We start from the raw sequence: 26,751 nt of genomic DNA on the forward strand, positions 1-26,751 counted from the left end.
ATATTTTGAGGGGGAAAGACCATTAGTGCTGATTGGTCATGAACAGTTTCCTTGGAGGGCTACGCTCCATTTAGACCTGGTAAGATTTAGCGAGGGCTCCAGACAATAAAATAAAATTACGAGGTAATACAATATGGAAGAAAAATTGATACTAATGGACTCTATAACTGTTCACACTCGAGCGTATAATGCCAACAAAAGAACAGACCAATTTCTATTACTCATCAAAAGCACAAGACCAGACAGCACTGAAATGTTCGGGGTCAGGTGGCAGCGATACACAGGGTAGAGTTAGTCAGGCAGTTTAGCCGAGGCAGGGCTCTTGGCATTCTAATTTGAGAATTTGCTGCTCCAGTTTAGAGTAATGGAGCGGGCTTCTTTATCGGGCAGCCCAGGCCAAATACCTGGAGCTCTGTGTGACACCAAAGCCAGCCGGTCTTTCTAAATGATGCACATCCCTCTGCTGCTCTCCACAGACTAAATAAGTCAACCACCAGATGTCAGCATAAAAAACTACTGGAGGTGACTCGCTCCAGTTGAGTCGGAGAGGCAGACTTCAATTACCAAAAAAAAAAAATAATAATAATGTGCAAGCTTGCAGTTTTTGAACAGACGGTATATTTCGATTACATTTTTCTATCATTAAAACACATCAAAATGGAGATTGCTTAAAAGTTGATTTGAGAGGAGCAGGAGACACAGATTTAGGCACATCTAATAGAAGCTCATTTGATTAGACTTGGCAACAATCTGTGCCAAACTGACGCTCAGAGAGGTAACATTAAACAGGTAAATGAGTTAGTGATGAGTCAGGCCTACCTTTTCTTTTCTCAACTGTCCCGCTGTAATTATCTGTTATGCGCAGTCAACTTTCTGCCTTTCCAACGATGTCCGTGGTGGACGCTCATGTGTACCATAATTGAAAATTGCAAGACAGATTCACAAATGGATAACCAACAACAACTCCAACTGGATAGATATAGAACAGGCCCTGTGCAAAGATCCCCCATTCATTAGCTCCCATTTATTGAGAACACCTTCAAAACCCATAACTTCTTCAACTTCAATACAATAAAAACAACATTAAATTCCTGGTGGACTGTAAAGAAAATCTTTAACACACAACTACAGCACTGTAGTTTGGCACAACCCCATTAAAATAAACCCATTAACTTCCTTTTATGGAAAGAAAGGCAAGGCAACTTTATTTATACCGCGCATTTTGTACACAAGGCAACTCAATGCGCCTTACTCAAAGACGAGTAACCAGACTGGGGCACCTCTGATGGTAGCTCTCTCATGACCTTTGACCTTCTCAACGAAAACTATAATCTACCAGCAGCGTTAGCACTTTCAATATTTACAAATAAAAGAAACCCTCAATCAGCTTTTAGATAATGACAATTTTGAAACCATCACTCCCTCACTCCTCAACTTCTAAAATATGTCTAAAATCAGTCAAATCTTTACCAACCATAATAAGCAAGTAATTACTTTGTCACTGTACAAGCATACAACGAAACTGTGTTCAGGTGTTAGTCCTGAGCTGCTGTGACTGAGCTGCGCCACCACTGTGGGTCAACCTGACCAGCATGTTTTTAGAGGTTGGGTAACAGGAGCACCCGGAGAAAACCTGACTGGCTGCCTTCACTACTCCTCTGAAATGGTGCAGCAACTCCTGGGTTTGTCCATGTTTCAGAGCGTGGTGTCCTGCACTGGTCAGCCCCACCTTCTCCTCCCTCTTCCCCCTGCTCTGCTCCACAACAGTCTTTCACCATCTTCTGTGAAGAGCTTAGCTGTTCATCTAGGGCTGTGCAATTAATCGAAATTCGATTACGATTTCGATTACAACAGTAAACGATTACAAAATTAGCATAATCGCAAAAAATCGATTATTTTTTTTTTTTTTCAAATTTTTTATTTTTTTTTCAAATTTTAAATTTTTGGATTTTTGTCACTTTTTTGATGGATTTTTGTCACTTTTTTGATGGATTTTTGTCACTTTTTTGCTGGATTTTTGTCACTTTTTTGATGGATTTTTGTCACTTTTTTGATGGATTTTTGTCTTTTTTTGATGGATTTTTGTCACTTTTTTGCTGGATTTTTGTCACTTTTTTGCTGGATTTTTGTCACTTTTTTGATGGATTTTTGTCACTTTTTTGATGAATTTTTGTCACTTTTTTGATGGATTTTTGTCATTTTTTTGATGGATTTTTGTCACTTTTTTGATGGATTTTTGTCACTATTTTTGCTGGATTTTTGTCACTTTTTTGCTGGATTTTTGTCTTTCTTTGCTGGATTTTTGTCTTTTTTTGCTGGATTTTGTCACTTTTTTGATGGATTTTTGTCACTTTTTTGCTGGATTTTTTTCATTTTTTGCTGGATTTTTGTCTTTTTTTGCTGGATTTTGTCACTTTTTTGCTGGATTTTTGTCACTTTTTTGATGGATTTTTTTAAAGGCAACAAATAATCGTTTGAATAATCGTGATTTCAATTATGACAAAAATAATCGTGATTATTATTTTTTCAATAATCGAGCAGCCCTATGTTAATCTGTTTTATTCTCCAGCCAGAACAATAGAAGGCATGTGCGGCTTCGCTGTGAGTCTCACCCGGATACCTCCTCGTTTGGCCCTATTATGTTTCCTGTAGCTCCTCTTGTGAAATTTGAAGGTCTCAAATGGGTTTAACTGATAAGCTTGCAATACCCAATGACAAAAGGAAATAAGGCCTTAACATCCAAAACTTAACAATATACTGGACAAATACTGTATGGGTAACAATATCTTCACCAGGTCAAATAACAGTTAAAATACAGTTCAACATTCAATACAAAATGTTGCATAGAACCCACATCACCAACCACATGGGCTTTTCAAACCCTGACACTTTTGCACACTGCACCACCCAGACAGACTACCATTTTCATGCATACTCGAGTCCAACACTTCTGGTCGGAGGTCATGGGAGAACTCTCCAAAATCCGATTTCGATTACAACAGTAAACGATTACAAAATTAGCATAATCTCAAAAAATCAATTTAATTTTTTTTTTTCAAATTTTTTATTTTTTTTTCAAATTTTTTATTTTTGGATTTTTGTCACTTTTTTGATGGATTTTTGTCACTTTTTTGATGGATTTTTGTCACTTTTTTGATGGATTTTTGTCACTTTTTTGATGGATTTTTGTCTTTTTTTGCTGGATTTTTGTCACTTTTTTGATGGATTTTTGTCACTTTTTTGATGGATTTTTGTCACTTTTTTGATGGATTTTTGTCACTTTTTTGATGGATTTTTGTCTTTTTTTGCTGGATTTTGTCATGACAAAAGGAAATAAGGCCTTAACATCCAAACCTCAACAATATACTGGACAAATACTGTATGGGTAACAATATCTTCACCAGGTCAAATAACAGTTAAAATACAGTTCAACATTCAATACAAAATGTTGCATAGAACCAACATCACCAACCACATGGGCTTTTCAAACCCTGACACTTTTGCACACTGCACCACCCAGACAGACTACCATTTTCATGCATACTCGAGTCCAACACTTCTGGTCGGAGGTCATGGGAGAACTCTCCAAAATCCTTGACCTCAGCCTCCCACTCTCCCCCTCCATAGCCCTATTAGGTGACCTCTCCAGTCTCCAACTCTTCACCGACACAAAACTTCATTCTGATCTAATCGCTCACCATCCAAAGTACAATAAGACCTGGGACCTTGTTTTGCAATATCTCAAGAACTGACTCTCCCATGGCCCGTATTTCTAAAGATAAAATGCCAGTAAAAAACATGTTTATATTGCGTCTAATTATGCTACATCTCTGTATATCTCTGTGTCAGAAACTGGATCTCTTCATCCATAGCTCTCCTCACACTCCCTGGTACAGTGGGCTCATATCACACTGCCACCGGTCCGACTCCAGTCATGTTCATATTAGTCCAAGCGACTTCTTATGAGCTGAGGCACCAAATCAATAGCTTGCCCCGCTCTCTATTTCCCCTCACATACACACACGGACAAACACACAGCGCTCCAGTGGCCCATCTGTCCCTCCTGCCCGCCATAAATCACCCAAGCACTTCCATCCAATCTGGCACCAGTCACAGCAGCAGCAGCGAGCTCAGGAACGGCTCAGTCTGTGCCACATCTGTAATCTGCCCAGGCCGGCAGACAGTTCAATGCACCTGCTGTGAAACATGTCAACCTATTACTTCAACTCTCATTCCTAATTCAATCCATTCTTTTGTTTATACCTGCAGTAGCATTTATAAGCTCCTGAGATACCAAGTGAGGTTTCTTTTTTATCCCGCCAATTTCTATTAACTCAAATCAGATCAATTAATACATCATGCAGGAACTAGTAATGGAGTGGCGACTTTCTGAACCACAAGTTTGTCCACTGGGTTATTTCTCAGATATGAGCAGTTCTGACATGGTTTCTGCTGATTAGAGATGTTAACGATGGCAAGTCCATGAAAACTGAACCAAACATCTACACACCTATTTGGTCTCACAACTATTCGAAAATGCCAAACCATTTGGCATTTGGAAGCTTTTAGTTGCTAGTTGTTGACTGTAGCCAGATTAAATATTGTAGCATACCAATTTTGTTTGTATGCTACAGGGTGGCATGTTCTGGACTCCTATAAATAGTCAATACAAGTCTAAAATCTAAATGTAAAAGTCAAAAGTGTAATAACTGTTTTACTACCCTTTAGTTATTTTCATTCAAATAGAAGACAGTATATTTCCTGTTGTACTGGTCAGACCCTCATATGGAATTTCACATTACGTAGATTTCCTTTACTGCCTCTGTTCACACTCCACTCTGAACAGAAGCGTAAGTAAAACTACAGTTCTAAAACAAAATGAAAGCCTACTGCGTTTAGTGTTGAGTGTCGAGGTACCTCATGTCAATTCATTAATCAATCATCATATTTGCAATACAAAAAATGTGTTGGCATGTCTCCAACACTGCCTTTTGCAGGTATTTGGTAATCATCTCAAACACATCTTTATCATTCTTATCTAATGATTAGGAATACTGACCTAAAAGAGCAGAAATACGATATCCAGTAGTTCCTGATCTTCAAGCGATTTCACTGTAAGACCCTCCCACCTAACTTCCTCTTGCTCCCTTTTCCGGCTCAGCTGTTTCAATAAAGAAAGACACTGCGACCCATGTGGCTTTAGTGAAGCTATGGCGAGTGTGGAAAGGATTAAGCTTGGCAAGAGATCGAGAGGTGAGCAAGGCCTTTCCTGGATATGTAGGACCTCATCAATTTTCTCTTAAAAAAATCTTTTTTACATGACCCAATCTGTCCCAGTCTATGATTTGACGCTAGCATTAGCATGCTGCTGCTGTATTTTGTGCGAACAAAAAAACTTTTGCAGACTTAAACTATTTCAGCATCCCTTGTGCAGAGGTTTGTTTTTGAATAGAGAACATTATAACATGACAAAAATCTTTTAAAGCCAATTTTGCATAATCCCCCCAAGCAAAAATAAAACATCTTGTTGATTATATAAAGCTGTTACTGTATAGGTTAAAAAAAAAAGTTGACTGTACTATACTGCACTGAATATCATTGAATATCAGATTTCCCTATTGAGATGTATGAATAACAAATTTCTATAACGCAATAAACATTTTTTGCATGCTCTTTACCCTCACAAAGACAAAGCCTGGAGCTGGCACACAGACTTGGGAGCACAGGCGTGTGTGTGTGTGTGCGTGCGTGCGTGCGTGTGCGCTCACCGAGGAGAGCCGACATGTTCTGGAAGATTCTGAGCAGCTCCGGGGTGAGGGCAGGGCTGTTCTCCAAAGTCACCAACCTGTGCAAATACAGGGACAGATGAGACCGCCAGTGCAAAGGAACTTGGAAGACATGCATGGGAAAGAAGAGAAATGGAAATTATACACAGGATAAAAGGGCGAGACGGAAAGCAGTGCATAATGTTGCTCAGCCAGTATGATACGAAACACAACTCTAAGACACCCTTATGACGAGGAAACTGGTCAAAAGCTAAAAAATAAATACATTTAATGGGACTATTAGACAAACACAACCTCCTTACTCTACTTTGGACTGGGTGTATGCTGTTCCATCTCTGTGTGTTGGAGGTCTATTTGCCTGATTAAATACAGTACAACAGAAATAAATATAAGCAGCATATGCCATTATTGTGCACATATTAAAAAAAAAAAAAAAAAAAGGATAAAAAAGGTAAGGTAAGTTGCCGCTAGACAAATAAAGCTGTTACACAAAGAGGCATTGCTTTGTCGAGTAAACAAACCTTTAGGACTTCAGGAGGAAGGATAGACAACACAGAAAATACTAGAGCAAGATGAAGGCAGAGGACAACACAAACTAATTCTCTTTCATTCCAGTCAGCCCTCAGTGCTGAGCACATGCGTGAAAAATGTGGATGCACTTTACTGACGCAGCGTAAAAACATATGCTTGAAACAACAAAGCAGCATGAGTGAGACACATCGCCCACTGATCTCACTTCAAACAACACGGCTAAGTCAGTCCAAATATGCATCTTTGAAAGGGATTCAAATGTCTTTTTATGTGGTAGATCTGAAAATTTGCAGCTTTTCGCCAGACTACGTGTGCGCAATATGAAATTAGTTTATTATTTTGATACTCCTTATTTACCAAAACTCTTGATTATAATCCATCTACAGGATTGATTTTGACACAGATATTTTAGTTTAATTGAAATAATTCATTATTTATTCAAAATTCATGGCTTCAAGGAGCTTTTAGCAAAAGTAACAAGGGAAGCCAAAGGGAATCTATTCAGTACAAGGCTCTCTGAAAAGGAATAAACTAGATTTTAACATTAATAATAATAATAATTATTGCCACATTAGATTTCAATACAAAAGCCTGTGAAGAGTTAATTTGCAAAAACAGTGCCATTGAGAAAACTCAACATTCTCTTTACATAGCCGTGTTTTTCATTACCAGACTTTTTCAGTAAAAACAAAGTCACGTGTTCTTAATTAAAATCACACAACTTCAGTTTTGTTGTCAAGTACAGAAACAATTATCCAAATTGGAGATATCTGCTTTTCCAAATGAACTCATGTGCAAAATTTGGTTTTAGTTGTAAATTACGTTCAGTTTCATTCTAGCCTCGTCTAGTGTGGTGGTAGACACATTTTTAAACATTTGTATGGAAAAGCAAACTGCTTAAGATTTTGGTTTAAATGTGTTGAAATGGTTTCGTAAAATATTGACAAAACATAACTTAGAGAGACTAGATGCAGGTTGGTCATTTTATGCTCACTACTGCCACCTCAGGTCTTATGCAAAACTGCAGGTTCTATATTAAGCTCGTGCATGACGGCACTTCGGACCCGAAGTAACAACTGTTTGAGTGACAGTGCAGGATTTTAGAGGCAGCTGTGGTGAACAGGTCTGAGCTCATTCTACACATTAGGACATGGCTGAAACATGTAGGGGGAGAAAAATACATAATTTTAACATTTTTAAACTCCATATAGTCCCTTTAAGACTCAAGATTCAATTTATTCATATCTTCTTGTAGTGCCTCCTAATCAGTCAACAAATATCTACGGGTAATCAGTCAAATAAGCACAATAGTAACGCTCCCTATATAATGCTGAAATGTCATGATTCCAAGCAATATCTTCAAATATCTTAAAATAGTGTATGGCCTCACCATAGCTCCAGTCCATCCTCTAACAGGTACACATGTGGCGGCTGGGACACGTCTGTGCTCAGCTGGATGACAGGCAGAAGGAAAGGGTAGAGGTTCTTACTCTCCGCCCCCAGGCCCTGTAACAACACGTGCGTAACGTCAAAAAGATTAAACGAAAACACAAAATCACAAAAGAAAAGTCGACTTGAATAACTATCTGGCGAGGCACATTGAAAAACAAATTCACTTTGCTTTATAGTTTCTTCTCGAGGCGGGGTCTTGAGGCATCACCAGTGGCACCGGAGAATACTTTATGAACAGCAGTGAAGTTCTCTCACTTTGAATAACAAAGCAATGTCGAGGAAAAAACCTTTACAGCAATGCTATTTTATGTTGCTAGACCCAAGAGCTTTTTCTCCCCTTTTCTTCTTGCAGGTTTGAATTTTTATTTAACTTTCTGTGGGTTAACTTGGAAGTGGTGACAGCAGTGCAGAAGTTTAAGCTGGAGGTTCCCAAACTAACCTGGACCCAAACAAATACAGATGCAAACAACTAGAGATACCCACGGTAAAATCATCATAGTTATTATATTCATATTCAAAATCGGGTTTAAAGGAATAGGCCACCGCTTTTGCATACTGAGATATGTTCTTACCTGAGCTTAGACGAGTTGATGTGTACCTGTCCGGTCTTTACGCGTGCACTCAGTCATGCAAAAACATGTTGTTAGCATTTAGCCTCTCCTCCTCTCCTCATGGACCCAAACGGGGGTGAAGTTAGAAGCGACCAAGCTCTTCCACATTTCCCCTATTTAAATACGGTTACGTGAGTATTCACACAATCCAGGTATAATTGCACAAATTAAACATGTCGATTTTCTAAGCGGATAAAAAGGGGCACTACTTACTATTGTAAGGCGTAATAATATCTTAGGAGCACTTCAACATCCGTGCAGTAAAGTCCAAGTGCTCCTTAGGTATTATCATGCCTTATTATATGGCTCTTCACAATGCAACCATTGATTTGAATGGCATTTTCCAATGCTATTCATTATTTTCTGCTATAGGACCTCTGAAAAAATAATGACCGCTGCCAATGGCAACAGAGTTTGTGCTCGTAATATCGGGAAAGTAAGTACCGACAGGGTGAAACGGATCTGATGGTACTTATTTTCCTGATAATGACCAACGTTCTATACATCATCCCTCACTGTATAGAACCCCTTTTAATCCGCTTAGAAAATCAGCATGTTTAATTTTGTATAACTATACTTGGATCGGGTAAACGCTCAGGTAACCGGACAGACCAGACAGGTACGCATCAACTCGTCTGAGTTCGAGTAAGAAGATATCTCGGTATGCGAAAACAGTGGCCTGTTCCCTTAATGATATTTTAGTTCAGGGGTAGGCAAGTTTGTGTCATGGAGGGCCGATTTTCTTCAATGCCAAAAGACCAAGGGCCGAAACTCACTATTGTAGCCCAAAGTAAGCACCTTTTTTTCTACAAATATAAGTTTTGCACATAATATAGGACCTAATCAGGTGTTTTGCTGGGAAATGTGAAAATATTTACAGTATTTTCCACATTTTAGAGTCCTTTTCACATTTTTGGTCTCTGATTTATGAATTAATGTTTCTTCAAAACTCTCTTAGGGGCCAAAGGTTTTATGCTGGAGAGCCGAATTTGGCCCCCGGGCCTGACGTTGCCTACCCCTGTTTTAGTTGCTAGTCAAATTATTTAACGTAGCTCCCTGAGAATAAACTCTTCTAAATCATTTGGGAACATCTAGCCTGAATACAAATTTGATTGTTTCAAGGAAAGAGACTTTTCCAATAAATGTTGTTTTTCTTCCAAAGTTTCAGAAGTTTAGAATAGGATAAACGTTAAAGCCGTTGACTACAGCGCAATTAAGCATTTTGAGATATTTTAAACAACTGACAAAAATAAGTAACAAGAGAAAATCAGAGCCTTGAACACGAAATAATCCTTTCCTTTTCGCCTCTGGTTAACATTATGTTCCTGCAAAGCGCGACTCTTGGAGTGGACACAGTGTCCCGAGCTGCTTTTATTGCACACAGCAGCACATTTTGGGTCTCTCATTTAAATACTTGAATTGACTTGGCTATTGGTTGTGTCAATATTCATCAGCTGGGTCATTTTTCATATTCTTCTATATAGATTTGCTCTACAGTTATTTACAACCCCCAAGAAAAAGAAAAGAAAAAGTCAACAATTGCATACGGCTCAAAGAGAGCAAGAGGCCTACCCTTGAGAACTGTCAGCGAGTTTACAGTTGTATATGAACCAGTGACGAAACAAAGTGGACAGAAAACAAGTTAAAAATACCACACTGTCCTTGATACTACTCTCGTATGACAAGCGGCGGCTCCGTGGCAGTGACAGCCACATTTACACTGGCTTTGAACGTGCCCTCGAAAAAGCACGGCTCTCCTTGAAACTTCTCTTCCTTCTTGAACACAAACCCAACCCTCTTAACTACTCTGTCAGAGGAGTCAGAGGAGTCAGAGGAGCTCGAAGAGAACAAACAAGAAGAAAAACAGAAAAGGGCGCCTGTGCATTCAATGATAATAAGATAGTGAAGTGTAAGAAAAGATTTGTGGAGATACTATGGGGCTTATTCCAACATTATAATGCAGTTTAATACAGAAAATGCTCCATGTCATGGGTAATTGACAACCTTTTATAAATGTTCAGAGTGAGAGTGTTAATTTATTTCCAGATAATCACAGCTGAATTTTTGCAGAAGAAAAAAAATAAAAAATAGTAATCATTCAAAGTGGTCTGACAACTTTCAGAACCCATGTTTCTAAAGGCACAAACTTTTGAACTGAGCAAATGATGTAAGATGAAATTACTATGAGCGTAGATTGCAAACAGATGCAAGAACACGCAACACGAACCAAAAGGTATAGTTTACAAAGTGATTATTGCAAATAGTGCTGGTGGCAGAAGGCTTAATGTTTATCCTCCTGGTGACTGTGAACCGTACCTGAACCAGATGGATGAGAGTAGTGAGTATGGCACATCGGAGCATGTTGTGTTCTTCAGACTGTTTCCACAGCAGAGGCAAGTATTGCACAAGACAGCCTACGTATGGTCGGATCTGGAAGAAAAAAAACTTGATGATGAGTCAGTGAGACAAAGAAACAATTATGTCACGGTATCTTCAGTTCCAGAAGCTTTGAAAACTTCGTATTCGGTTATCAGTCATTTTGATAAGTAGTCTAACAGCACAACACAAAAATTGACTGACTGGGCCTAAAGATACTACAACTACATCACCAGACTCTATAAACCAAGATAACTGGGTCAGTAATGTAAGATGAAAAAGACACAGTGGATTTTTGTGAATCATACAGTGTAAATCATGTTGAGAACACAGAAAAAACAATACATAAAAATTGTTTCCGAACTTTTGAGCGTAATGCTACTTGAAAAGCAAACAGAGTGAAAGGCATAACAAGAACCAACACAGATATTGCATAAACAAGTGGGGACACAGGCAGAGAGATTTCACAGTTTACTTTGAGACACTTTAGCCTTGGTATTTCTCACAATGACACTTTAAATAACAGCTAAAAGACTCCTAGATGTAGTTAAAGAGGGGTATTGTGCTTTTCCCAGGTATTTAGTAGTATGGTCAATAACATCTTTACAACTCCCAGGGAGCTTAGAAAGTCCCTCCTATGAAGAGAATAAAAAACAATACACTGGCGCATGTGGCTGTCGTTAAACTAAGTGTTTTCACTTGGCGGTGAAAGGATTAAGCTCAGCAAGAGATGGAGAACTGAGGAAAGCATTTCCTATGAAGGACCTCAGGACAGTAGCGGCACCAGGATCTAATTTGTGGGTTGGCAGCGCGAAAAGCCGGTGGGCCACCAAAAATGTCACGGTGGGAGGGTGTTGCGTTCTCACTCCTCTCCCAGTGCTGCCGCCTGCTTTATGCTCATTACGCACATGCTTTGGCCATCAAAGGCTCTGACCGAGGCCACTGTGACTGAACAGCATTGACCAGTATTTGCGTCTCTGTCTTTTATTAATGCAGCAAAAAACAGCCCATATTCAATGGGCTGTTTGAATATGGGCGACTTCATGCACACTGGCACACGGTCAGCGACTTCATGCACACTGTCGTTGTGAAGCCTCTCTATTCATTCATCAGGCAAAACTTAAAACAATCCGCAAATTTAAGTTGAGATGCCCCAACAGAGTGTTAGCGGCCTGTAATGTTCTCTGGAGCCGGTCACAGCGGAACAAACAGCGCTGTGGGTATGACAAGCCGCGGGTCGGGGACACGAGGAAAGGACATTGTCTCTGTGTTGCATCATGGTCGGCTCCAAAAACAGACAGATGTGCACAATAGGTTGTACAGACAAAGGCTCGGGCCACACAGCTGTCTCTGTCCTGGGAGAGGCACTGAATGATGCAGACAGTCGGGTGGGCCACAGATAAAAGGGCCCACCAAGGCCTACCCGTTGGCCTACCCGCTACCTATGCTTCAGGAGGAGCTGTTTGGGAAGAGGAGGAGGTTTTGTGGAGATGTTGCAGCGATGCTAAGAACAGCCACTGGTGAAGATCCATAAATCATGAGAGAACATTGAAACACGGCAAAAAGCTCTAAAAAGTCTATGTTGCATGCCTCCCTTTAAACAAAACCATCCCCTGCAGTGCTAAAACTCTTCCAAATGAAACATAAACAAAGAGATACCTGAAAGCATACTAATTTGTGTAAATAGGAAAGTCTGACAATGGAAAATATTTGAGCAAATTTGTTGAAAAATGGGCATTAGATGAGGATTGCAGCAGAATCAGAGCAGGTTGATCTTTGGTAAACTTCTGTCATAATGCTAAACTCTGCGGTGGCCGCTGACGCTAACTTCTGACTGTGTAGCCGCTAATTTTTGCTGAGCTGCTGCTTCGATGTCTACACGTGTATGTGTTTACATGGTGTGGTGTGTGTTGGGGGTGAGGCAGGGGGAGGCGGGGGGAGGTCCTGTCTTGAGCAAAAGCTACCTCGCTGTTTCTAGCAATGCAATGTGAGAATGCAACTATTCCGGTCGGGCAAAATGGAGTTGCCGAGGGAGGCTTTAACATAAATATATATATTTTTTTTTACATCGATTCACATTTTAAGCAGTTTATATCGATTTAAATACATTTTCGATTAATCGTTACATCCATAAAACACATTGCAAGGTAAAGCTCAAAAATCAGTTGTCATTGATTACTAAAAGTTACTCTCGATTAACAGGCTTGGACAGTTTTCCCGTCAGACGCGGCTGAACTTGTTTGTTCCAGCCCCGTCACTCCTCCCTTGAAGCATGCAATGACCGGGGCACACACCCCACTTTGACATATTTTCTACCTCATTTACACTTACACAAAACCTGCCCAAAAAGCTGTGGAGAAGACTGAAAAGACACTTCCTCACAGCCTTAAGTAAAAAGATGACACTGGCCTACAAACCTGCCTGTGCTGACATTTCAATGACTGACAGAAGGGGGGTAAAAACTCAAAAGCCCACCATTTCAAACATCATGTTCCCTCCATGCCTGTGTGGGCTGGAAATCCCTCATGAGCCAGGTAAGTAGTTAATGGGTCCTTTAACTGACTGAGGGAGTTTAACTGAGGACAGTCACAAGGGACGCCTCAGACAGAGTGACAGTGCACGTGGATGGGAGCCATCATTTGGTTGACAGTTACAAGTCAAGGCATCTTTTTTTAGGGAGCAGGTGCTTAAGAATGGAAGTGAATGGAGCGCAGAGGGGTCAAGAGAGGAGGGTCAAGGCAGTAAAGTGGATAATATCGACAAAGCGAATCCACTGAAAAGAAGTGGCGTCACAGAGGGAAACAGTAGCATTATCTGCAAAAAATGGAGCTGACGTTACAGAGCAGACAATTTGAACTCTGAATATGGCAAATCAATAAAGCCGGTCGCTTTTAAAAATGTTATTTCATCTCGAGAATGCCGCGCAGTTTGAGTCATCCTCGGCAATGCAATTACGTTTCAAGCGGCTTCCCTTTTTTTGCACTCCAACTAGACGGGAGATGTCGCTGACCTGGTTTCGATCAGAAAAAGGCTGAAACAGAGCCGTACCTGGATATTGACTCTCTCGATGACACAGGAGATGACGTGGAGGACTTGCATTTTGGTGTCGCACTCCGTCACTTGCTGCAGAAGCTGAAATAGAAGCCCGAAAATGGACTCGAGGTACTGCAGAAGAAAGACAAGCAAAGGTTTGACAAACATTGGATTTAAATTGTGAATATACAAAAGATATGCTTAGGAATTCGACCTGTGTAGAGAGATCAAGATTGCGTCATCATACTGCATTAAATTCTAGATAGAGTATGTGGCTCTTTGCTTTACTTCTCAACAGAGTTTTGGCTAACTCTAAAGACAATGCTATTGGTAAATGAAGAGTATTTTCGATATACATTTTCAATCTTGATATATTGCTTAATGCACATTTTGTATCTCTGTATCTTCATGCCAACCTTAGTGACACCCACAGAGATGTCAGCACCAATTTGAACCACACAGCTTATCACAGAGACTGATAAATATAGAGCCCTACAAGTCCAAATCTCGCTTTCAGACAATGACACATTATTATTCTGTTGCTTAAAGTGGACACTTCGTGCCTATGGGGCTTAAAAACATCCCAGGAGCCTTATCATTGATATTTTATATTTCATAGGAATACATTTCGATTTTGAATTACAGCATAGTTTATAGCTTCAGCTCAGTATGATGAATATACTTAATAAACTCAGAACCAATATAATGTTGGATTATGGGATTACTAATGAGGTGGACAGTTTTGGGTTTCAACAATGACACATTACATTCAGGAAGTACAGAAAGAAGCATCGACACCTAAAAAAGAACAGCTACATTAAACAGCTTTGCCCAAGGATAACTAAAAACTACGTGAATGTAGTGAAATACTACTCAAGGTATGTCTTTGATGATGGAACATTACAGAATGATTTAAAGGAATAGGCCATCATTTTTACATACTGAGATATCATGTTCTTACCTGAGCTTAGACGAGTTGATGCTCACCTGGTCTTTATGTGTGCGCTCAGTCAAGCAAAAAGACCAAAGGTGTTGTTAGCATTTAGCCTCTCCTCTCCTCATGGACCCAAACGGGGGTGAAGTTAGAAGCGGCAAAGCTCTTAAGTAAGGTTACGTAAGAGTTTACACAATCCAAGTATAGTTACAATTAAACATTTTCTACGCAGATAAAAAGGGGCACTATATTGTAAGGCGTAATAATAATAATATACCTTAGGAGCACTCTGATATTCGTGCAATAAAGTCTAAGTGCTCCTAAAGTATTATTATGGCATACAAAATAGCGCCTCTTTATATCCACTTTGAAAGTCTGATGGAAGAGCTTGGTCACTTCCAACTTCATCCCCGTTTGGATCCATGAGGAGAGGAGGAGGGGCTAAATGCGAACAACATGTTCGGTGTTTTTGCGTGACTGAGTGCGCGCATAAAGACAGTTTGCATCAACTCGTCTAAGCTCAGACAAGAACATCTCAGTATGCAAACACAGTGGCCTATTCCTTTAAAGCTCAAAAAAGTGGATTTTGCATCTTATGTCCACTTTCAAGATTGCCAGTCACCCGTTAGCATTTTTGGCACAATACTCTATGTGCAAAGGTGCAGATATATATACATATCGGTCCGTATACTTGAAAGTTTTTCCCCATTTGACAGTTGTGAGTGAGAAAGTTAATTTTCTTTTCTTTTATTTGCTTATGATGGCAAGAAGGTGCCATATGGCGGTGGGTGTCAGATGACGGGCAAAAAACGATTATAGTCAAACTGGCAAAAGACTGAAGGTGGAAATTACCAGTGTGCTACAATCTCACATATTGTATAGTAAGTAAGTATGGGAAAAGCCCTTGAATACGTACTGTCTATATATATATATATATATATATATATATATAAAAATAAACATTACATCAGGCAAAACATGATCTCTGAGCTAACACACAACACTCCGGGCATTCTGACACTTTCATCGTCTACTGCTTTCTGCTTTCAGGGGCTGGAGCTTATCTCGCCAAGCAAGCGTGAGCATTTAGATGAGAGAGGGGAGTACAGCACTACGCCTAAGTACAATCCCTTGATAAACACTCAATTCCCTAGAGATTGCAGAATATGTAATACTTACTGGGAGAAACTGTTCCGTTCGAAACTCAAAATCATCGACGGGTTCCAGAAGTTAAGGACAAAATCAAACATCAGCACCACAATTTACATTACAGTAAATGTTTGAAAGTGTTACAATCGTGTTTCTCTCAAGGATATTGAGCTTCAGGGTGGTAGCGGTCTCAATGCGCACCTGTGGGCAAAGGAATTGATATTAAAGAGAAAATCCAAAAGTGTAACAACAGCGCCGTATTAAAAGCTCCACATATTCGGCTTGAGGCGACTGAAGTAGCAGTGCGAGAGTGATAAATGCGGTTAAAAATAAAAAAAAGTGAGAACAAGTGTGAAAACTGCTGGTGGGAAATATCTTCACAAGTCTGTTTGGACTGCAGAGGTGCTACATTGAGACATCGCACCACGGAGCATTGAGCATGTGCCGGGAAGAGCTGGCAGAAGCAACAATGAAAGACAACCTTTATTCGTCTTATTTGCTACATCTACATAGACTTAACATGTTCAGAGAAGGCATTAGATCACATTATCAAACGAAAAAAATCATTCATGAAAATATTCTACGGACTATTTCAGCTTTTTTAAATGCTTTTGGACAATTAAGAAATCGTATTTCATGCATGAGCAGCCTCTGGTGTGAAGGGGATGTCACAGTGAAATGGAATGATTCATTCAGACACAATATTCAGAACTAATTGTGGAAACCAGACTTCTCCATGGTATATGAGGCATAATTATGTACATATTTAGATAACATGAAGAAATTGACCATTATAGCAAAGTCTATACAGTTCTATACACTGCAATTCAGTTTATTGTTTAGTGAATTATGACTTGTGTGACCTTTTGTGACCCGGTGAGAATACAGTTGTGATTTTTGTCATGAAGCTGTATATAAACATGTAAGTGAAGGATCTTTGATGTATTGTGTAAAGCAGGTCGCAGTAATGAGGTTTTGGGTCCTATATTTATAGTTTGCAAACAAACTGTAAATATAATCCTAATTGCTATACAAGTCAGACAAAAACACTTTCAAAAACTGCTTGGGCTAGGAGGACATGGACGCCAATGAGCTCCCAAAGTTCAATTCCGTCAAGTACTGGACTAGAACGGAAAAGTCATAAATAAAACTGTCCCACCTACAGCAATGGTGATTAGAGATGAAGCGGCAAAAGAATATCATTGAAGTCGTTAGTTCGTAAAATAGTACTATAAGAGACTTTGATGATGAATAGATCTATTTTCATTTGAGTAAATCTGTTAAAACTGTAAGTCAAAGAAATACAGTAATAAATACAATGGGATTCGCACTATACATGGCACCATATCATTCTACACAATGAAACACTGAAATCCTGCTTTACGGACTGATGTGAGGACAACTAGGAAAAGGGGCTCTATTTTAATAGGAATGCTAATTTAATTATGCTTCGCTGATATCGTGGAGGTTTGCAGGGGCCTTGTGCATATTTCACGAGAATTAATCTTAATCTTAATCTTAATTAGATAATAATCCCATTTGCAGTGTTTCTCAACCTAGGGTACGTACGTGGACATGTAGATTCCCATTCCGGGTGATGAGAAACTGGGTTTTGTGTATGCAAGGATACATACAGTCACAAGCCAATTTAACTTTAACAGAAAAATAGAAAACATTTGGATAAATACAAAAACCAAAGCGATGGGAAAGCTGGAGTGTTGTGCTCTGTGGAGGAAATTGCAGACATAATTGCCGCTATTCTGCTCAGTTAGGCAGTGAATTGTGTTTGTGGAGCTGGCTGTGCATATTTATGGGCCATTTGAGTCATAACAACCCCAGTGTTTTTTTGGTTTTTTTTATGGGACAAGGCGAGTAAATAATCTCAAAAAGGTTTTCTACAGTGTTTCACAGACTCACCACCAAGTCTGGGTCCTGCATCAGGCTCAGGATGACCTCGTACAGCAAAGGTCGCAGGTCCGATTTGAACTTGACCGAGATCCATTGTCCTATTAGCCAGATGACGCGCCGCCGGATCAACTTGTACCTGCACGGAAAGAGCGAATCAATAGTATTTGATAACGTACACACTTGATCAAAGCAATACAAATGTTTTCACGCTTAAAAGTGCAACAGCTGTAAACAAGGTCCAGTAATAAAACTATCCACATAAATGATACAAGATTTTAAAAGTTTTTCTGCTTGAAAGTATTGCAAGCTTCAGTTGTCGTTTTACAGAAGGGAGTCCCAGGTTTACAAAAGTATTGGAATCCAAGTTTTAGACAAGCGGGTTCGTCGAAATTATGAAAGGAAACCAAGGCGGTTGCCAAGTTCAAAGTTAGCCTACATTTCTCGACTAAAAGAAGAGCTGGGGTGAGCGTGGGTCGGAAGAGACAAACATTTGCTGGTGTCAGATCCACAGACGGCATCCTGCGCTGCATTTTCAATGGGACTCAAAGAACCAAAAATATGTTCAAGCACATTTTAAACTAAACCGCCGGAGATGGGGAACATAATAGCACCCGCAGTAATCCCAGAGCCTGTCTGGTGCAAGAACACGAGCCTGGACCAGTACAGGGACGAAATGTGTGTGTGGAATTTGTCTATAAAGTGTGAAATAAAAAAATACTATTTGGAATCAATATTTAACCAACGGTAACTTTATTATATTTCAATGTAAAATTATGAGAGAAAGAGTGGCCATCTGTATTAAACTAACTGTTAGGCTCTGTGGTCGCTGCAGTTGGTCAGGTTTAGGTTCAGCAATACTTTGTGAGATCAACATCCTGAATGACCAGGTTATTCTATCAATAGTTTTCTTCTTCACTGATGGCATATTCCAAGATGACAATGCATTTTCACGCATACATCGGCCTCCAGAGTCCAGATTTTGACCCCATAGATACAGACGGCATCTCCGGAATTGCCCATATATGGTCATGTTTGAAAACAGTTAAGGGGGAGAACAATTTGGAGAAAAATCTCTAATTATTCAAAAACTACTTTAACAAATGCTGAATTATGAATATAGTTTTCTACTAAATAAAGATGCAACGACATGGAGAGGAGCAAAGTGGTTCAACAGCCCATAAATACAAAAATAACGGAGAATGCTAACTTGATGCTACATGTTAGCATTGGGCTATTGCTAGCTAGCGCCAGCTACGACTGCTGTTTTTTCCCTTCTACTGAACAATCTGCTGTGAGAAAATATCCATATGGGCCCGATTTACACTTGACTTTATTTATGTGTGATAAATAAGTTGATATTCCACCAGAAAATGACAAAAAACAGTGGAAAATTTGGTACTTTTCTCCATATGGTGTGGCAATGCCCGGAGGTTCTCCAGTTTTGGGAGAATGTCTCGAAGATACTCTCTAATATTACTGGAATAGCCATACCCTGCACTCCAAGGGTTATTCTGCTAGATAATACATCAAAATTAAATCTGACAATTAAAAAACGTTGAATAATATTAGCTGGTTTAACAGCTGCCAAAAAGATGGTAGTTTGTAGATGGAAGAAAGTGCAACCTCTGACTGTGAGGGAATGGCTTGTCTACTATAGAGATATAATTCAGTTGGAGCTTTCTGCCGCTCGAATCCACGGAGCAAAAACTGAAAATATTACTTGTTGGTCCAATCTACTGTCTACACTGGTTGTGGAATAGAAACTGCATTCGATTTTTTTTTTTGTTCCTTTTTCTGCATGTATACTATTGTACATTGTACATAATTGCATGTATCCTGTTGTGAATGGTCTCTACATATTGTACATATTCTTTATGTATATTTTGCTATTTCCGCAGATGTCTTTTGACGGAGGAAATTAGCACTTTGTAATTTGTAATTTCAAATAACATACCAATGCACTTGTGGTTGTATATCCTGGACAGGGTCATATTATATTTCATTTTATTTTATTTGATTTTATTATTATTCTATTGTTTTTGTCTTTTTGTCTTTTTTTTTTTTTTTTTTTTTCTCTTTTGCTCTCATTTCCATTTGTTCTGTGTTGATCTTTCCTTAAGGAACTGCCATCAGTGTATCTGTTTTTGGGTATCATTTGATGATTCAACAGATACGAGGCCCATCTTAAGAGGGACTGGGGAATAGAAATGGGGAAAAAATGTGCTATGCCTGTCTACTATACTGGAAAAATTGTAAATTGCAACAATGGCATCGCACCAATAAAAAGTTGATCAAAAAAAAAAAAAAAAAAAACAGTGGAAAATTGTGTTTTTTCTAAAGATTTCCCCCTCGATGAAGCCACGCCCCCTTCTATGACGAGATGCTGTCTGTATCTATTGAGAATCTTTGGGACGTGCTGGAGAGGGCTTTGTGTAGTGGTCACACTCTTCCATCATCAATACAAGATCTTGGTGAAAAATGAATGCAACTCTGGAAACAACGCCAGGGCGAATGCGCGCTGTAATCAAAGCTAAATGCGGTCCAACAAATTATTAGTGTGTGTGACTTTTTTGGTGGCGCCTTTTTGTGGTCAGGCCGCGGGAGCTTTGTAGCTCAATAATGGCACGGCAACCTGCTAGTCCTTGGGAATGGCAGTGCTAAATCACGGTGCAAATGGTCAACGATAGACCGTAAACCTTAACAAAAAAAGAACCAGCCAAAGCCAAAGTCTTTATTGCTGTATTAAATAGCGATAGTTTTATTTCCCTCACATATTTCTTAAGAGTAGTCTTGTTGGTTCAATGCTAAACAGAGATTGCAATGAGGCAATTAAAGCCAGCGTTGCTTTTTGTTGTTACCGTAATAGAAATTATAGCTTCAGGGCAAGGTAAAAAAAATAAATGAAAATACAGCTAATCACTCAGCTTCTCAGACGTAAAAAAAAAATATTAAAACTATAATTCTAAGCTAAAATAAAATCTGACATGTGGGTGAGCATATTATTGCAGAAAGCTTTGTGCCCTTAAATGGTGAAGAGCTTTAGCACTAGGGTGAGAATAAGTATTGCCAGTGTGCGGGAAAAGGCTGCAAAGACAGGGGGAGGTGAGGAGCAGTCATTCATAACAAAAGGTCACATTATGACTCATCTACACTGAAGCGGGTTTCTACAGACCGCCACAGTGCTCAGTCCACAGGGAGAGCCAAGACATTCTCAATTCTCAAAGCCACTGCCTAATGCTGTGCACGTGATTAAGTCAGTTTCGATTTCGTTTTGCAGCCGACATCAAAACAGTCACACTCACAGGGCTTCAGAAAATGGCTGATTTGAGGAAACAGAAAGACGTCCAACAGTCCCCAAGTACCAAAACCAATTAGTGTTTTAACTTCGGGCTATGATTGTCCTGGAGAACTGTGGAGGAGAAAGTTGCGCCATCTTAATTTCACACCACATGGGCCTTTTTCATCCAATCCAGTCCAACTTGATTTATAAATTTAGTTTGTTGCGTGCGCAGCACTTTGGAAACGTTTTGTTGTTTAAATGTGCTATATAAATAAAGTGGATTGGATTGGATAAAGCACTTTAAAACACAGTGGATAAAAGTGCTGTACACAATTTCAAAATAGAATAAGCACATGCAAAAATAAGTCAAAGCTTAAAGAAAACATATTTTCAGAAGAGATTTGAAAACGGGGAGTGAATCATTCTAATATTGAACCACAATATTGAATAGTGAACCATTGTAACATTTAGTAGGATCTCATTCCAAGGTTTTGGAGCTTGAAAAGGCACAATTGCCTATCAGTCTTTTCTTGGTAAGACGGACCACAAGAATAGCAGTCATCATAAATGTTGCGGGACAATCTATAATATAGCTACAGCTCAAACCCACAACAATGAGGACAGAATAGTTTTCAGCTGCACTAACCAGGGGCACCAAACACAAAGCAATGGATGCTTGGAATGATTCAACAATGAAATACAATTAAACCGAATATTCTGGATGATTCTTAATTTCAAAGATGAGTTAATTCAACCAGAAAACCTTTTTAATAAAAAGGATTAGCTTCTATCTAATGGGCAGCACACTAGCGGGCAGGGGTACTTGGTTGGGGGGATTTCAATAAGTCCAATGAGTATCAAAAAGTGCTAGAAAGTTTTAAAGCAGCAGGATAAGAGGGGAGTCAGTTGAGACTTTTGATTCAAATACTTAACTGCGCCCTTTGATAGTTGTCCACTGAAATTACAATTAATCCTTAAGCCAGAGCATTGTACACGTTCGCTTGCAAAAACAGGGCTCTGGTTTTTAAAGATCTGCACTAATCCGTTTCTGCAAATGAACTCTCACAGTCGCTATGGCGAGTAATGTAAAACCTCTGCAGAACTATAGCGTGTGGTAGGAGAGGTGAAGAGTGGATTCTGTCAGCAGCTCCAGCTCCTTGAGGCCATTAAAAAGTGTCAGAGTGACTGATCCAAAGGGGATTGACTGATCCAAAGGGCTGTGTGTTCTTTTCTACAGATCATATAGGGCTTCACAGGTATGACATGTATGGCTTAGGCTCACGGGGATGGATGAGATGTAAGCAACAGTATGATCGACTCTTCAAAGGCTTACACACTTCAGTAGTGTTGATATGGTAGACAGACTCCTCCCATTAAATAGTGTACTTCAGTAATTCTATTCTATAGGGCTGATAATAAATACCTACTTACGTTTTTTTTCTGTATAGCATTGCAATCATGTGAGAAATTCCTGTTTTACGATCAAGAGTAACAAGAACATTGGAGCAAAAAACTCCCAAACTAAAACAAGACTCCCATGCATTTCAGCGTTAAAAAAGAAAAACACGCACATTCAATCTTAATAGTGTGCAGGATCAAAGTAGACTATGAAGATGAGAAAAAAAGTCCGCACAACTAAGTAGCTCCCAGAAAAAGTGCTTATTACTTACACCTCATGTAAACGTTTCGGGTCTTGGCCCTTCTGAAGGTAGTGTAATATTACACTTCATTGATCCTTCGCGGCATGTAAAGACATAACTAATTACAAATGTACCATAAACAAACCCTGTTTATTGAATAAAGCCCTGGTTTTGACTTTTTAGATATAAACACGTGAAATTGCTGTGTTTTCGGTCACGGTTTTCATACCATGGATATCGCATACACTAATTTACAGTACACTTTTTTTTCAGCCACCTTGAATCTCCAATATGTCATCCATCTGCCTTATGCTGTCTTATTACAGTAGCACAACTCTTAAAGACAAAATGTCAGGTGAACAGGCTCTAAACCAAAAACCTGCAAATGAATCCAAGGCTCCTCCAATCTCCAGGAAAGGCCTGGCCCAGGACCAACAAGTCCATTATTTCTGGACAACAGATAGATAAAGCAAGTTCAATAAATATATATCAACATAGCATGCTTCCTTTTAGTTTAATTGGCAATTCATTCAGTTAGTCGAGTCTACATAGAAAAAGTTGCATCAATAATAAATAGATACCGTGCAATAGCTGAAGCAATTGTGTGTAACTGCAGAAGAATTCCCAATCTCAAAGACATTCTTTGAGCATTGATATTTTTTGTTTTATTAATTGAAATAATGTCTCTGTAAGGATTGGCACCGCCGTGTACATACTCTCAGTGCAGAACTGCCCACATGTTCCCAATGTTGGATGATGGACCAGGAAGAAATGACCAAAGTGAAGTAGTGTAACACTACAGGTATGCTTTTGACCACACACCAACTAGGGCTGGGCAATTAATCAGAATCTCAATGACTGTCATGGTACTTTATAATTGTCAGGGTTACAGCCATTTCTTTGGCAGAAACAGCTCTTAGTTTTGGAGTTTGGGGACATTGGGGACATTTTTGTGTGAGATATGATACTGGAGGAAAACCTTCGTTATTGTTTGAGCTGAGGTTTGTACAAAAGATATGTCTAAGTTCATGAATCATTTGCATGTATATATCTTCATTCACATTATGAAGAAAAAAAAGAAAAAATCGAGATAAATATGAGGGGGGAAAAATATTTCTTTTGTTGCCATATTGCCCAGCCCTGGTTTTAAGGGGCTAGATGCAAGTTAACCATTTTATACTCACTACTGCCACCTCAGGTCATACATGTAACTAAGCTCGTGCATGACGGCACTTCGGACCCGAATTAACACCTTTTTTAGTGACAGTGCAGGATTTTAGAGGCAGTTGTGGTGAACAGGTTTGAGCTCGTTCTGTACATTAGGACATTGTTGGAACTTGTAGGGGGAGGAAAATACTTAGTTTTAACATTTGTAAACCCTTTAAAACTCAAAAAACTTGATTTTGCATGACATGCCTCCGTTAAGAAAACAGCGAGATATCGTCTCAGCTGCTATTAATAAGAAGGCTGCGTTTTATAACTTTCCGTATAAAAACTTCTCCCATCAGGAATCCCACAGAGGGCCTGTTAAGGACCTTTAAGATGAAGAGAGAAATAACTACATTTGTAATGACTCACATTATTCTCTTGCAGGATTATTTCAAAGTATATCACAGGGTCTCAAGATATTGGATTGTAATGGGTTCATAATGACTCTATGAAAAGGCATTAAGTCAGTAGGTCTCCAATTGCAACACCAAAGTGGCTCAGCAGTGCAATCATCACATTTCTTCAGCAGCACTTTCAGTTTCATAGGCACACAATAATTTATGTTTTCATTACATTGATGGAAAACTGACATCTCGACAAGTGTTTCATGTGAGAAATTTAAAAAAAAATCACAGAAAAATCCCATGTTTGAAATGATTTGATGGGGGCTCAAAGCTGTGTTGAGAGACAATGTGAAGTGTAGCCTTTATTTTCTATTTCACAGTGTTTTTTTTTTTTTTTTACATTGGACTACGGTGGATTTCATGAAGCCATTATTTCAAACTGTCAGCTGATCAAATGAAATGATCAATTAAAATGAGAAACAAAAGCAATAGCCTATCTTAATAGTAAACTTTACAGCAGCAGAGGTGAACTGAGGACTGGTGCAGGTAATGTGGGGATGTGCTGGCACCTGCAGCGTGTGGGCAGGATCACACACTCAGTGACATCTGCAGAGCTGTAATGTGACGTCAAAGCTGACCCTGTGGCAGACCTTCCGGGGGCTGCTGCCTTTGTTTGTGGCCTGCCCCAGGTCTCTGAGCTCAGGGCATGTCTTTGTTCCGCACCATCACACTATCCCTCCGGGACTTCACTTTTGACAACTTCTATCCACGGCTTTATCTCTGTTCCCATGACACTTTTGTGGGAATGACGAGGACCTGTTAATAGTGGGGGTAGGCCAGCACAAGTTGAGAAAACTATTACTAATATTTTAGCAATATTTCATTATTTTCAACCATCCATTCAGTTTAGCTGTGTTGAAAAAATAGAGACGAAACCAGTACCTAAAGTGCATTTTTTTGTGTGCTTCAAGTGTACACTGTGAATTAAAAAAATTCAGTAGGCAGAAAAAATGACAAGGCTATGGAAACTTAAGTTGCAAGGATGTAAAAGACACCAGAGACCACAAAATGTCTACACACTTCAAAAGCGTCGCCTTCTGATCAGTTTTTAACAAATGTACGTCTACAGCAGTGATGTTTTAAAGGATCTGTTTAATGCTATTTTAGCCATTCCAAAGTTAAGTATAGGCATTTATATGATATATTGCCTCTACAACTATGGAGCACTCATTTTTGTGTGTTTTCTGGAGGTAGACACAACGCTTCGATTCAGTTAACTCCGCCCCCACTTTCTGCACATACAACTTTATCGTAATATAAATAATAATAAACAATAATAAAAGAAATAATTGAAGTTACTTCACGATGCAGTTATAAGGAGTTGACATCTGCAACACAGCTTCATAAATGGCCAACACACAAGTTAACGCGCGTTCACCGCTCTGGTCCATCGCCGTTTACATGATGGGACTCGCATTGGTTATAAAAGTTAATCCACTTTGATTCAGGCAAAGGTTCACCAAACATCCATCAGAGACAGTCACAGAAAAACACTATTTTGGTGATAGTCGCCGAATCCCGGAGAGAAAAAACGACTTCTGACGAGTGGCCTCTTCTTTAGGAAGGTTGAATAAAGTCCTCGTAGCCAAACATGCTTCTTTTTCTCCGTGACATTATTGTTAGGTAAGAATAAAGAACAGGTGTGTCCAGAATAGGTTATAACGAGCTCCATCTTCACAGCTGCAGCACAAACATGACGTCTGTTCAGACGCTCAGGGGATGTGTTTGTTTTGGCCCCAGCTGACCTGGAAGCACCTTGGGCACATCCTTTGTTTTTGTTTTTTTTCTCTTTGTTTCTCTCTTACGACAGAAAAAATGAAAAAGCTCTTTCACAAATTAAAATCAGGCCGTAATGCATTATATTACAGACATCGAACACTTCCGTTCCGCTGTGACGAAACAACAGAGAGATGGATTCAGGAGGATTGCTGAGAACTGCATGAATGAAGCCAAAAAACACTCTGGGGGTGTTTTTGATAAGGAATTAGCATAACAACATGGCTAAAAGCATGCTATAGGACCTTTAAGGACAGACTTCACAACAAAGTCCACGCCAGGCACTCTCATTCTCATTCGCAACTTTATCCAAAGCCATACGGAGACTCAGGGCGTCTACTTTTGGATCTACCGTGTGATCCAACCAGCATGCTGCGCCCAATAGTTTAATGAAGCATTCAGTATATGAAATAAACATAATATAAATATGCAATACAAAAGACGATGTTCGAAACATAATTTTCACAAAGATTTAGGTGCTGGGACTATGTCTCCGAGCTGGACTGGTGTCGCCTCGGGGTCCCCCCAGAACAGCTGGAGGAGGTGTGTGTGGACCGGGAAGTTTGGGCATCTCTGCTGAGACTGCTGCCCCCGCGACCCGGCCCCGGATAAAGCGGAAGAAAATGGATGGATGGATGGATTTAGGTGTTGTATTTGACACA

General features: G+C 39.5%; 1 protein-coding gene across 1 annotated transcript in view; it reads right to left on the reverse strand.

The window, feature by feature from the left end:
* ipo11 (importin 11) overlaps positions 1-26,751 on the reverse strand; it is a 192,158-nt gene that overhangs the window by 102,661 nt on the left and 62,746 nt on the right. Inside the window, exons 16-22 of the mRNA XM_079552025.1 lie at positions 17,790-17,916; positions 16,040-16,073; positions 15,903-15,943; positions 13,805-13,921; positions 10,697-10,810; positions 7,708-7,823; positions 5,769-5,845 (exon numbers count right to left, since the gene is read on the reverse strand). Coding sequence (XP_079408151.1) covers positions 5,769-5,845; positions 7,708-7,823; positions 10,697-10,810; positions 13,805-13,921; positions 15,903-15,943; positions 16,040-16,073; positions 17,790-17,916 — 626 coding nt within the window. The remainder of the gene's footprint in view (positions 1-5,768; positions 5,846-7,707; positions 7,824-10,696; positions 10,811-13,804; positions 13,922-15,902; positions 15,944-16,039; positions 16,074-17,789; positions 17,917-26,751) is intronic.

The sequence above is a fragment of the Gobius niger genome, assembly GCF_951799975.1.
Source record: "Gobius niger genome assembly, chromosome: 1".
Taxonomy (NCBI): Eukaryota; Metazoa; Chordata; class Actinopteri; order Gobiiformes; family Gobiidae; genus Gobius; species Gobius niger.